Source organism: Dicentrarchus labrax, unplaced genomic scaffold (assembly GCF_905237075.1).
Source record: "Dicentrarchus labrax unplaced genomic scaffold, dlabrax2021, whole genome shotgun sequence".
Taxonomy (NCBI): domain Eukaryota; kingdom Metazoa; phylum Chordata; class Actinopteri; family Moronidae; genus Dicentrarchus; species Dicentrarchus labrax.
Window position 1 is genome coordinate 22,422,307 of NW_026136706.1, and position 11,594 is coordinate 22,433,900.

Consider the following 11,594-nt stretch of genomic DNA (forward strand, 5'->3'; position numbering starts at 1 on the left):
CTCAGGAAGCTGCATACAGTCACTGCACCAGGCATTTTGCTTAAAAGATAATGGTTAAGTATTCACTCCACAACCCTGTGTATGGCAGCAGCTAAGTAAAAGTTGTAAAACAAGAGAGCATAGTGTGAGAAATGGATCAAGTTCATTTCTGTTAACACTGAGAAATTCATGACGGAAACCTTCCAGCTTTAAAAACGCCAACACACTATTAAAAAGAGATGCTTGAATGTGTGAACATTTCTCTAATAAAAATAAATTTGCAATTTCTATTCTTGCACAAAAAAAAAAAAAAAAAAATAATAAAATATATATATATATATATATATATATAAGCACTCTCAATGATTCATGTCCATTTGTATTCTGCATCAGGAAAGTGTATCTCTCACCTTGTTGAGTTATTCTGCCCCCTCGTGACCAAATACGATAACTTCACCTTAATGTTATCATTGAAGACTTGAGAAATGCACGCTCCAACTTTCTAGTACTTACCAAGCTCTTTTACCTTCCTCAGTTTTGTCCCATGAGGCAGCTTCACAGTGACATGTGTAGTTCTACAAGTCACCAGTGGTGGCGCCGCTTGTGGCAAAACTACTGGATTCTCACAGACGGCCATGCCTGTCATGGCTTCCTGCAGCAGATGGTCGAAATAATGCAATTTGACTGGGTGGTATCCAGTTCCATCTCCAGGCTGGGAATTTAAAAAAAAAATGTTGAAGGAGGAATCATAAAAGAAGCTAAATGAATGCATTTACTAAGTATTGCAATAATTGTTACCCGTATTGCTGTGTAGCAGCCAGTAGGAAGCTTCACCAACAACCACCACCTATAAATACTAATGGAGCTGTGACACCTGTCAGGCAGTGACAACAACTGGACCCCATCTGTGGAAAAATATACATAAGTAGGCTACTCAGTACTCATGAATCTTATTTTATGGTTTGCATGTTGTACAAAAATCAGTTCACAGACAGAGATACACAGTGATAATACAAGCCACACTGTCATGGATGGTGAAAATGATGTAGGTGGCCAAATCAAACACACCTTCAAGACGCAGATTTGAGTATCGGATGAGTGAAAAGCGCAGGAAAAGTGTTCCATTACTGCAGCGATACTGTGGCTGGTTGATATCTGACATCTCTGAAACCAGATAAGACAAAAACACTGTAAAATGATGTCAGAGGAAACCAAGCAAGTCTGTGCTACTGTACAGGAAATGAGGCACCTTCACACTTCTACAGGAATGGCACAAGCTTTGGATAGTGGTTTAAAATTATTCATGACAGTTATTGAAAATAGTGAGAACTGCAACGTTGGTTTTGAAAAGTATACAGATAAACTTTATAAATCCATATAGGCCTACCTTCATATAGCCTACAATTTGTTTCTGCACATCTTATCAAGAGGAATAAAGACATATACAGATTGCACGTTAATGCCAGGTGTAAATGGGGTCTGACTGTGGTTGCAACAGTCTAAATCTGCTAAAGCTCTCAAAATCACTTATTCCATTATTTTTCCAGTGAACAGTCATGATTCTGCTCTTCCAAATCAATGTTAGTTGTTGCCACAGGTCTACCACTAGTAGCAGGATGTGAGGCTTCAGGTGCTACTTTTGAAGGCAAGTTGGAAAGCAGGAGATGACTGGTGCTGCCGTTGGCCTATAGTACAGGTTATCTTTGTTAAACAGTAAACGGATTATGCCAGCCTGAATCAAGACTAGAGCTGTAATAGTTAAATGATTAATTGATTAGCCACTATTTTTATAATTGAGTAACTGCTTAAGTCAGGTTTCAGTCAAAACTGTCAAATATATATGGTTCCAGCTTCACTACTACTACATTTTATGATGTTCTATTAATAGACTAAACAACAGATTGAGAAAATAATCTTTAATGGAAATAATGAATAAATTGACTATAATATTGAAGTAGCCTACTTAGATAGCCTACAAATGTCTACAATGCAAATAAGAATGATGATATAACATACATACATATATACACAAGGTTTAGTTTTACTTACTCCTTTCATGATGATAAAGATGGGTGCTAGAGGTCAGCAGCGGGTCTTCAACATGAAGGAAATTCCAGACCGGTGCTCGGAAACTTCGGTCCGAATCTTCTGGTGCCGCAAAAAACAGCTGCTGGAAAAGCTCGTCCTGACCGGCCAAATGTCCGTGTGCGTCCCGGTGGCTCTCTGCGTTGTTGAGCTGGGCTAGTGTTAATCCGATGCAAACCCAAGCCATCAGTGCGGAACCCATGGTAGCGCTCCGCTCGGATTCTCTCTGCCGTCAGGTGAGACCAAAGTTGCCGACTGGGAAAATGAACTCGCCGCACAGCTGCGCCCTTAAATCTGGTTCATTAGCGCCAAAAGCTGCACAGGTGCGTTCACTTGGAAGTCTAATTAGGCGGTGGGAAGGTGTGTTGTACTGCTGTTATGGGATTTAACAATAAACTATAGTGTCTGTGTTTATCTTAACGAAGGAATTTGAATGCCACAAGTGCAAGTGTGTGGCTCATTGATAGTTAATAAGATCCATAAGATACACACTCTCCAAATAGAAGGTGTTATACAGCGTTATAGTGGACCAGTATGATTCCTTATGGACACACAGAGCTCGGCTGATCTCGGATGTTTGCAGGGTCCGGTTTGGTTTTAGGCCTATTATTATTATTATTAGTAGTAGTAGTAGTAGTAGTAGTAGTAGTAGTAGTAGTAGTATTTGATAGCAGACCCTGATCACTTGGGAATACCAGGTGCTGCAAGCTTTTTCTTCTCCTCTTTCGTCAGCAGATGGCGCTGCTCCTTCTTTAGTCAGAAGTGGTAACTGTTTTATTTTATATCATTCCATCATTTTACTGTTTTTTTATTGATCTCATTTTTATTTAATACATTGTTGTATTCATATGTAACAGGAACAGGTGTATATAGCATATCCATATATTTATAGTTATGTTTCAGATTGTAATTGTATTGTTTTAAGATTATGTGATAGTCATTATGCACAACTATAAATGTGTGTGAAATAAATTGTATCTACTATTTCACTTTGATTTGTATTATCAGAAAACTTTATTTTTTCTTCTTATCTGTATCCTGTTCCTGCAGTTCAGTCATTGGGATCAGTAAAGTTTTAATGTTATTTTGGACAATAATAATACAAAACATTTTTTACGTTTTAGGTTTATTACTGGGACAGCTTGTAGAGATTTGTTTTAACTCTGACATTACAGGACTTGCTGTTACTTATTTGTCACGGCTAAAAAATCATATTTACATTCACTGGGATTTAATATGCCAAGAAAAAAACACGTGAAATGACCGGTGTTGGTGTACTTTGACAGGCCCTTCAAACTGATTGAAAAGCATCGTTCACAACGTTGCTGTATCTCACACCTACAAAAAGTTATTGTCAGAAGTGGGATTCGAACCCACGCCTCCATTCGGAGACCAGAAGTCCCATTCACAGGAAGGTTTGTCACCTTGAGTCTGGCGCCTTAGACCGCTCGGCCATCCTGACAATTGTGCTTAAAGTGTAGCTAGAAGGCTGTTTGACTGCTGCTAACTAACGTTTACAGATAGTCTTTTGTTGTGTTTCTGGAAAACAAAACGCTTTTAAAGTGGATAAGATTGAGAGAGAGAGTACAACCGAAGTCATCAGCTGAGTAAGTTGAAGTTATAGGCTAACTAACGTCAGACATGTCACTTTAAGACTAGTTTTAGCTGAAACTCATAAAACACGTCTAAATAAGCGATACACTGATAATACTTGTTAGAGGGTGAAATTACAACGTTAGCATTTAAAGAGAATAGAAGGGAAATAAACGTAGTCACCAAACAGACATTTCACACTGCTGCGTAACAGTAACTATAAAACACACATGTGTATGTGATACTCTCGCTTACGGCCATACCACCCTGAACACGCCCGATCTCGTCCGATCTCGGAAGCTAAGCAGGGTCGGGCCTGGTTAGTACTTGGATGGGAGACCGCCTGGGAATACCAGGTGCTGTAAGCTTTTTCTTCCTTCATCAGCAGAGGGCGCTTCTCCTTCTTTAGTGGATGGATGGATGGATGAGTGGCCTGCTTTATTACACGAGTCTATTTATTCAGCACAGTGGGAGACTGAAGCATTTCAGAAGCCAAGTCACACAATAACAGGACACACAAATAGTTAGATAGGAAATATAACAATATATAAATAATTAAAACTGTCAGGAAAGCAAAGCTAACAATATTTGTTTGTTTTGTTTTTAATTGGTATAACATTCATGACATTCATTTGTTAAGATAATTAGAAATATAACAATGAACTACGAATGAACATTCAGTAAAAAAAATTGTGACACATATTATGGAAATTAATTAATTTATTATTTTGGGATGTCTATTATATCTTACTATAAGAGTCAATGTTACAAAAATATACAAAACATGATTTCCCAAATGTACATTTGTGTAGAAAGTATTTGCCCTGGAGGACAATTATGTTGCCAACAAATTGCCATTCTGAACCTACCTTACTCTATGATCATAAATACCAAATATCAAATGTTCAAATTGAAATGTAAAGTCAGATACTAAGTGTGTTTCCCTGGTGGAGTTAATGTTGAGATGGAGGCGCAGCTCTGGCAGGGCGGCTACCGCTGTAACCATAAAGTTGGGTAAATTTACAACATCCAGCAGTTAAATAAAAAATACAAATGGTGTCAAAGTACAACATCCAGCAGTTAAATAAAGGATACAAATGGTTTCAAAAGGTATTGTCAGAAGTGGGATTCGAACCCACGCCTCCATTCGGAGACCAGAAACCCCATTACACTGGAAGGATTTACCTTGAGTCTGGCGCCTTAGACCACTCGGCCATCCTGACAACCATGCGAAATCGGCCGAAGCAAACAATTAAATATTTGTAATTCTGCGTTATTAAGTTAATATTCGCTGTTTATATTGATGTTTTGGTTGTTGTTTCTTCCATTTAAGGGCTTTGAAATCCGTTAGTCAAGCTCAAATTTACACGTTAACCTCAAAGGACCGCCTGCTGGATGTGTAGCTCATTGACAGTATATATAAGGTGTAGCCATTTACCCATGTTGACAGTAATAAACGTATAACGTTATATCCACCAGGGGCGCTGTATTTCCGGTGGTGGTACATGTGACTGACTCCCCGCCCATCTTGGTCTATTACTACATAACTGCCACCAGTCGTGCTTATGAAACGAAAACATTGGACTCGTCAGTAACAGTATATAAAAGGACTCGACTGTACACCGTTTGTAGACACATTAAGAAGACACATTTGTTTTAGAAATGTCCATTTACAGGAATGCCGTTTGGTTTGTGAAAGGACTCCAGGAGTATACAAAGTAAGTGGAGAGTATTTTGTTCTGCTGAGCCCTTACAGTTTCACGTTAAGTCATCAAATCTCTCGTAGTGTTTATGGTTTGTACAACATTTACCTAACCCTGCTTATGTAGCTAGTATTAACCTTGAGGACAGTTGCTGGTTAACTAGCAGCGGTTACACAATGCTGTACAGTATATATACAGCTGAGACTGTAGTCTATTAAATGTCAATAAGTGGTAGAGATCTCATTACACTTTCCCAGAGCTCAAGTGACTTCTCCCTCATTTACTATTTGTTATTTATTATATATTATTATTTTTATTGTATTACTTAGCTATACAACTGTCAATAAGCAGTAAAATGTCACTTTTAAGAAGCAAGAGGCAGTCATGGTTTGACACTTTTGCTTGATCAATGACTTATATGATTACTCATATAGTCACATAGTTTTTAGTCAGCCTTTTGTACCAATGAGAATAAAAAGCCTAACAGTGCTGTTAGGGGCTACTGGCTGAAGAGCAGTGTTTTACCGTCCTCTCAGGTTGAAAGTTTGAAGTCTGCCTCACCTTTGAGCACGGCCAAGCACATCTATCAGGGATGGACATGCCTGTATGTGTAGTGTATTTACTGTATTGCTTTTTGATCTTAACAGGAGTGGCTATGAAGCTGCAGCCAAGCATTTTGCTCCAGCAGACCTGGATGTAAACCTGAGTGGGAGGTCCTTCATGATAACAGGTGCCAACAGCGGGATAGGGAAAGCTACAGCGCAGGAAATTGCCAGCAGAGGTGAGTGTTTGAATGTCGACAGTTGTCACAGGTCAGTTTTCTCTTCTCTTTTTCCCCTCTAAGCTCGTCTGTAAGAGCTACAAGGTGTGGCAGCAACATACTTGTCCGACATGCCTTCAATGTATGGACCAATTCATTGATTGACTGACACCTCATCAGTGCAGCCCTGGCTTGTCCACTGATGTGGTTTTATTTTTGGGTCTGCAGGGGGAACCGTTCACATGGTGTGTCGAAACAAGGGGCGAGCAGAAGCGGCCAAAGATGAAATTGTGGAACGGAGTAAAAATCAGGTGAGAATTGTGTGTCTGTCCCAGAGGACATTGAAAAGCCGTCTGAGGCAGATTTGGGATTTGGGGCTATATAAATATATTTGAGCACGCGAAGAGTCCCTCTGCTCATAGGCAGCTGTAACATGTAATATTAATTTGGCACCTTTGTTCAAAGCATTAAGCTGTAATGTTTTTTCTAAGATAATAATGTCCTCTTATATTAACTGTTTATTTTAGGACATTAAATGGATGACAATCATTTGTTTTCATCGAAAAGCACATTACACAATACTGCTGTAATTAAATAAGAGATAACTGTTGAAGATAGAGCCAACAAATATTGCAGAGTTAATTAATATTTCTGTAAATTGACATGTTTTATATGTCATAATGTAATGTGTTGTTAGCGAGCCAAAGAAGGCCAAGTTCCCTGTTTAAAACTCAAATTTAAGAATCTGCTTTTCTTGGTGTTATTTCATTGTAAAGTGAATTTCTTTTGAACTTGGTCGGACAAAAGACGTCACAGTCGGCACTGGGACCTTGGGATGGTCCTTTTTCACTGTTTTTGATGTTTATTAAACAACCAACAGTTTCATCAAGTATAGGATGGGCATAGTAGGAGAATAGGAGAACCCTATCATTGCCATTTTCAGAGTTTATGAAAAGAGGTTGACAGTATTTATGTTTTCTGTTCAGAATGTTCACGTCCACATCGTTGACATGTCCAGCGCAAGACAAGTGTGGGAGTTCACCCAGAACTTCTCACAAAACAACACTGTACACGTACTGGTAGGTGATATGTAGCTACGACTAATGTAGCTTCATCTGTAACACACTCACTGTAGTCACTGAATCACTTATGTATCTGTTCACCAGATAAACAATGCAGGCTGTATGGTGAACCAGAGAGAGTTGACTGAGGAGGGTTTGGAGAAGAACTTTGCCACAAATACACTCGGTAAAGTATTTTCAAGACTAGTTCCAATGTACCTGAGTTTAGGTACCAATTCCAAACAATACTTTTTTGACATCTTGCTTTGAGAAATGAAAACAGGTCAAAGTTCTTAAATGTTAGTGTGAAATTTTAAACAAGAACTGTGTTTTCAATAGTCCATCAGCACCACGGACAAAAAGACAGAAAGATCTCTCTTTCTTTTTGACAAATTAAGAAAAGTCTCAGCAATTGTCTTAAGAAAAGTGGTGTACAACTACTTTGTCTAAAGTACTGCATAAATTTAAGAGCCTATTGGTTTAAATCCTTAAATAATATAAAAGATTTGACTTAGAATTTGGTCCTTGAGAGCTTTTGATGCCCAGTAGTCAAAAATAGTGGAGTTCGCATTGTCAGCTATAGCCAATGTTGCTTATCTGTGCTTACCTTTATTTTCAGGAACGTACATCCTCACCACAGCATTGATACCTGCACTGAAGAAGGTTGAAGACCCGAGAGTGGTGGGTTGAATTTCAACTGAAGAAAACACTCATCATGTCAAAAATAATGATCACGTTGTGGAAAGTTAAACATGCTTTTCACTGTCGGACCTATGAACAGGTCACGGTGTCGTCAGGTGGCATGCTCACACAGAAGATGAACGTGGACGACCTCCAGTTTGAGAAGGGGACGTTTGACGGCACCATGGCCTACGCTCAGAACAAAGTAAAGGAGACTGATTTACAGCAACAGAAATGACTGAGGCATGTATCCATGTTTGATGAAGTGTTTTTTGTGTTGTCATTTTGACAGAGACAGCAGGTGATTCTGACAGAGAGATTGGCCTCTCAGCACAAAGAGATCCACTTCTCCTCCATGCATCCCGGCTGGGCAGACACACCAGGTAAACAAAAGCATATGTCACCCCCTCCACTCAAAACTCTGGCAGCGGACAGCATGAAACCAAACAAATTAAGACGGCACCTGGAGACCTTACACCCCAGTTATGTCAAAAGGCCACTGGACTTTTTTCATCGAAAACTCGATGAGTATCGCCAACAGGCCGGTCATTTTGTGAGTGCGGCATCAGTAAATAAAAACGCACCGTTAGCCTCGTACAAAGTTGCCCACCACATCGCAAGGTGCAAAAAACCACACGATAGTATCATAATCATAGGTGAGAAAAGTGCTGAGACACTGAATACTGTCCCTCTTTCCAATGACACAGTCGGGAGACGTATATTTGACATTTCAGACGACCTCACAGAACATCTAACAGACAAACGTTAAATATAAATAATATTGTTGCAAATTCTGCACAAAAAAAACAAATGTTATAAAGTCATAAACCTTTTTGAAAAGGAATAAGTTGATGAAGCTGACAAGTGACTAGTGTTTACAGTTAAAAAAAGTTTTGAATGTTACTGTGTTAAGTCTATAAAAATGCACATCCCAGTGAATTATTTGCACTTTTTTCTCTGTTTAGAGAATCACACAGACTGAGCAGTCTTGTTTAAATGTTACAAATTGAGTTAATAAACTGAACTTGGAAATTGTTTTTAGTTGTTGCAGATGTTATCTCAGCTCATTTTATTAATCATTTTGATAATCAGGTGATTGTATGCAGAATGTTGGTGCCAGCAACTCATATAGTGGTTTGTACAGATAAATAAATACATATTATCAGGTTCTCAATAGTATTTCAATTCGGGGCGCAAAAATTTCTGTCCCCTAGGGGGGGGCATGACAGAAAATAATTGAGAACCACTGCTATAGTTGGATGTTCGAGCTTCACTGTGCAGAATGATGTCTGTGCAGAGTTTGACACTAGAAGGATGTTTTCACATTCATCTGCTGAAAGTGGAAAGTTTTTCTGTACTCATTGAAAATTTTAGTGAGATATTGTCAGAAAATAGTGAAAAATGCCCACCATAAGCTCCCAGACACCTAGGTGACATCTTCAGATTGCTTGTTCTGTCAATGTAGTGGCAGGTTTACCAGATTTCTATGTCCAAGGCCAGTTGTTCTGCTATGTATGCCACAGTTTTGACCTTTGTGTACTTAATTATAACCACTTTCTTGTGAAATAAACATACATTCACAAATCCAGGAGGCAGGGAAGCGTTGTAGGGTGGTAAAGAAAAACAATTACTTGTAAAACAACTTGTGCCTTTTATGAGTGTGTCAGTAAAGTGGGCCGCAGAGCCAAATGTGATATTGTCTTAAGCTTTGAAATATCCCTCTTTGAGATTTCAAAGGACATTTACTGTTTGAAAATGCTTACAAGGTTTCTTTTTGACTTTGTCTCTGGCAGCAGTTTTGAAGGACCGGTTTAGCTGCTCCTGTTCTAAACACAGCGGAATATAAATCAATAATAATAATGATTAATTATGATTAATGACAATAAACACATCCTAAATACCACAGTATTGGCACAGACAGTGAAACAAAATCAGCGCTGTGTACTTTGTTGCACACTGTTATAAAGACAGTGAATTATACCCTCTGACTTACACCCACAGGTGAAAGGAAACATTGCCTCTGTGATTAGCAGTTTTGTTTTTCTCTCTGTAGCTGTCCAGACGTCCATGCCTTCATTCCACGCTAAGATGCAGTCCAAACTGAGGACAGAGGCCATGGGGGCTGACACCGCGGTGTGGCTCGCTGTGTCTGCAGCCGCCATAAAGCAGCCAAGCGGACTCTTCTTCCAGGGTCAGAAACAAATCACATTCAATTTTTCTGTCTCAACTTTTCATCTTGTTAATCAGAGTCAAAGAATAACTCAGGGTAGAAAAATATTTTTTATATTGTATATTATCTATATTGTACACTTACACAAAGTAGGTGTTGTGTTCAAACTTTCTTGTTTACATTTGTTAGATTTCAAAAGATTTAGAGTCAATAGACCTTTTTCTTTCTTTGTATAACCAAGTCAGGGTGCTGCTATTGTGCATGTTGGCTCACTTAAAAGTTCTGCTACACTAAATGGAACGGAAACCATATTTACCCTACTATTTCATGACTGCTGTGAAAAAGGTCTATTAACAAATATAGAATTCTGGATTCAGATGTAATGAATTGCTACTGAAGCCCAGCCCTAGAGGCTTGGATTATGTTTTGCTGGGTCCTGATGGAGACTCTAATTTCCCACTGTGGGTGTTTCAGAAGCAGACTTACACTTTATGCACGACTGATATGAAAGTACTGAACCAAGTGAAGACCTCTTGTAAATGGAGGAGACTGGGACATAATTATGAAGAGTGATTCAGTAATTAGTAATAGCAAACCGATCTTGGCTGCTGTCTCATACATGTCCATAAAATGTCTTCCAGACCGCAAAGCGGTGGCGACTCACCTGCCGCTGGCCTCCTCCAGGTCCACGCCACAGGAGGAGGAGAAGCTTCTGACTACGCTGGAGGAGTTTGCCGTCAAGTTCAAACCTTAACATCTCCGCAAATGTCTTATTGAAACCAAACACTCCTTAGTAATTATTAATGTTTACGTAATTGCTTATGTAGGCCTTTTTACATTTTTTACTAATACTATAAAATGCTGAACACTGTATTAATGAAGCCTACAGGGACAAATGAATAGATCACTGATGCTTTCCTACAAATGTTACACAAAATGCAATGTCTATATTAATTTCTCATAATATATAAAATATATTGTTTAATTTCAGGCCATTTTGATGGGTGGCTTCCTTTTTGTCTGCATCCATATGGGTTGTGTCTTGAAAGTACATATGCAGGGCCCATTGGAGGCTGGAAAGAGTGTAGCTGACATTTCATTATCCTGGTGAGCTAACAGGCTGTAATAGATGAAATAAAGCCTTAGGTCAGGTTCGGATCTTAAATTTGGCAGCACTGGGTTCAGTCATGTCAGGTCTTAAAATATACAGGTATAGGCCGTGTTCAGGTCTGTTTTAGGCTCATTAAGAACCCCAGTCACTGTTTATCTGTAAGCCATATTGAGAAAGTTTTCAGGATGGTATTAAGTACCAAGAATGACTTCTTGGGTCCCAAAAGCTTGGATAGAGATACACAATTAAGTCTTAATATTCAGTAAAATGGCCAAATCATATGCACTTTAAATGGAAATGTAATTTTAACTTTCATGCTTTGCTGATGTTCACATATTCTCATCCTGAAATACTGAAAATTCAGTAGTTGGTCTCCCTGGCAAATATGTTAAGCTGATTACACAAGTGAAGTTAATAGAACATTTTGACAACCAGTTAATCGTTTAAGTGA

At 38.8% G+C, this 11,594-nt stretch overlaps 2 protein-coding genes and 3 non-coding genes across 5 annotated transcripts; 2 read left to right on the forward strand and 3 right to left on the reverse strand.

The window, feature by feature from the left end:
- Window positions 1-343: 343 nt before the first annotated feature.
- Window positions 344-2,683, reverse strand: LOC127365263 (uncharacterized). Its single transcript, XM_051403163.1, has 4 exons — window positions 2,029-2,683; window positions 1,048-1,143; window positions 778-884; window positions 344-691 (listed from the first exon to the last, which is right to left on the reverse strand). The coding sequence occupies exons 1-4, from the start codon at window positions 2,264-2,266 to the stop codon at window positions 482-484; spliced, it is 651 nt and encodes a 216-aa protein (XP_051259123.1). The 5' UTR covers window positions 2,267-2,683; the 3' UTR covers window positions 344-481.
- Window positions 2,684-3,416: 733 nt separating this feature from the next.
- Window positions 3,417-3,526, reverse strand: trnal-caa (transfer RNA leucine (anticodon CAA)). Its single transcript has 2 exons — window positions 3,489-3,526; window positions 3,417-3,462 (listed from the first exon to the last, which is right to left on the reverse strand). It is a non-coding gene; the product is annotated as a tRNA-Leu (tRNA).
- Window positions 3,527-3,906: 380 nt separating this feature from the next.
- Window positions 3,907-4,025, forward strand: LOC127366240 (5S ribosomal RNA). The gene has a single exon (XR_007885304.1). It is a non-coding gene; the product is annotated as a 5S ribosomal RNA (ribosomal RNA).
- A 746-nt stretch (window positions 4,026-4,771) lies between these two features.
- trnal-caa (transfer RNA leucine (anticodon CAA)) lies at window positions 4,772-4,880 on the reverse strand. The gene is made up of 2 exons: window positions 4,843-4,880; window positions 4,772-4,817 (listed from the first exon to the last, which is right to left on the reverse strand). It is a non-coding gene; the product is annotated as a tRNA-Leu (tRNA).
- Window positions 4,881-5,185: 305 nt separating this feature from the next.
- On the forward strand, window positions 5,186-11,022 carry dhrs12 (dehydrogenase/reductase (SDR family) member 12). Its single transcript, XM_051403865.1, has 10 exons — window positions 5,186-5,375; window positions 6,008-6,141; window positions 6,349-6,431; window positions 7,107-7,199; window positions 7,287-7,368; window positions 7,801-7,862; window positions 7,963-8,067; window positions 8,155-8,245; window positions 9,916-10,053; window positions 10,674-11,022. Exons 1-10 carry the CDS (start codon window positions 5,320-5,322, stop codon window positions 10,784-10,786), a joined length of 957 nt encoding a protein of 318 aa, XP_051259825.1. The 5' UTR covers window positions 5,186-5,319; the 3' UTR covers window positions 10,787-11,022.
- Window positions 11,023-11,594: the final 572 nt, after the last annotated feature.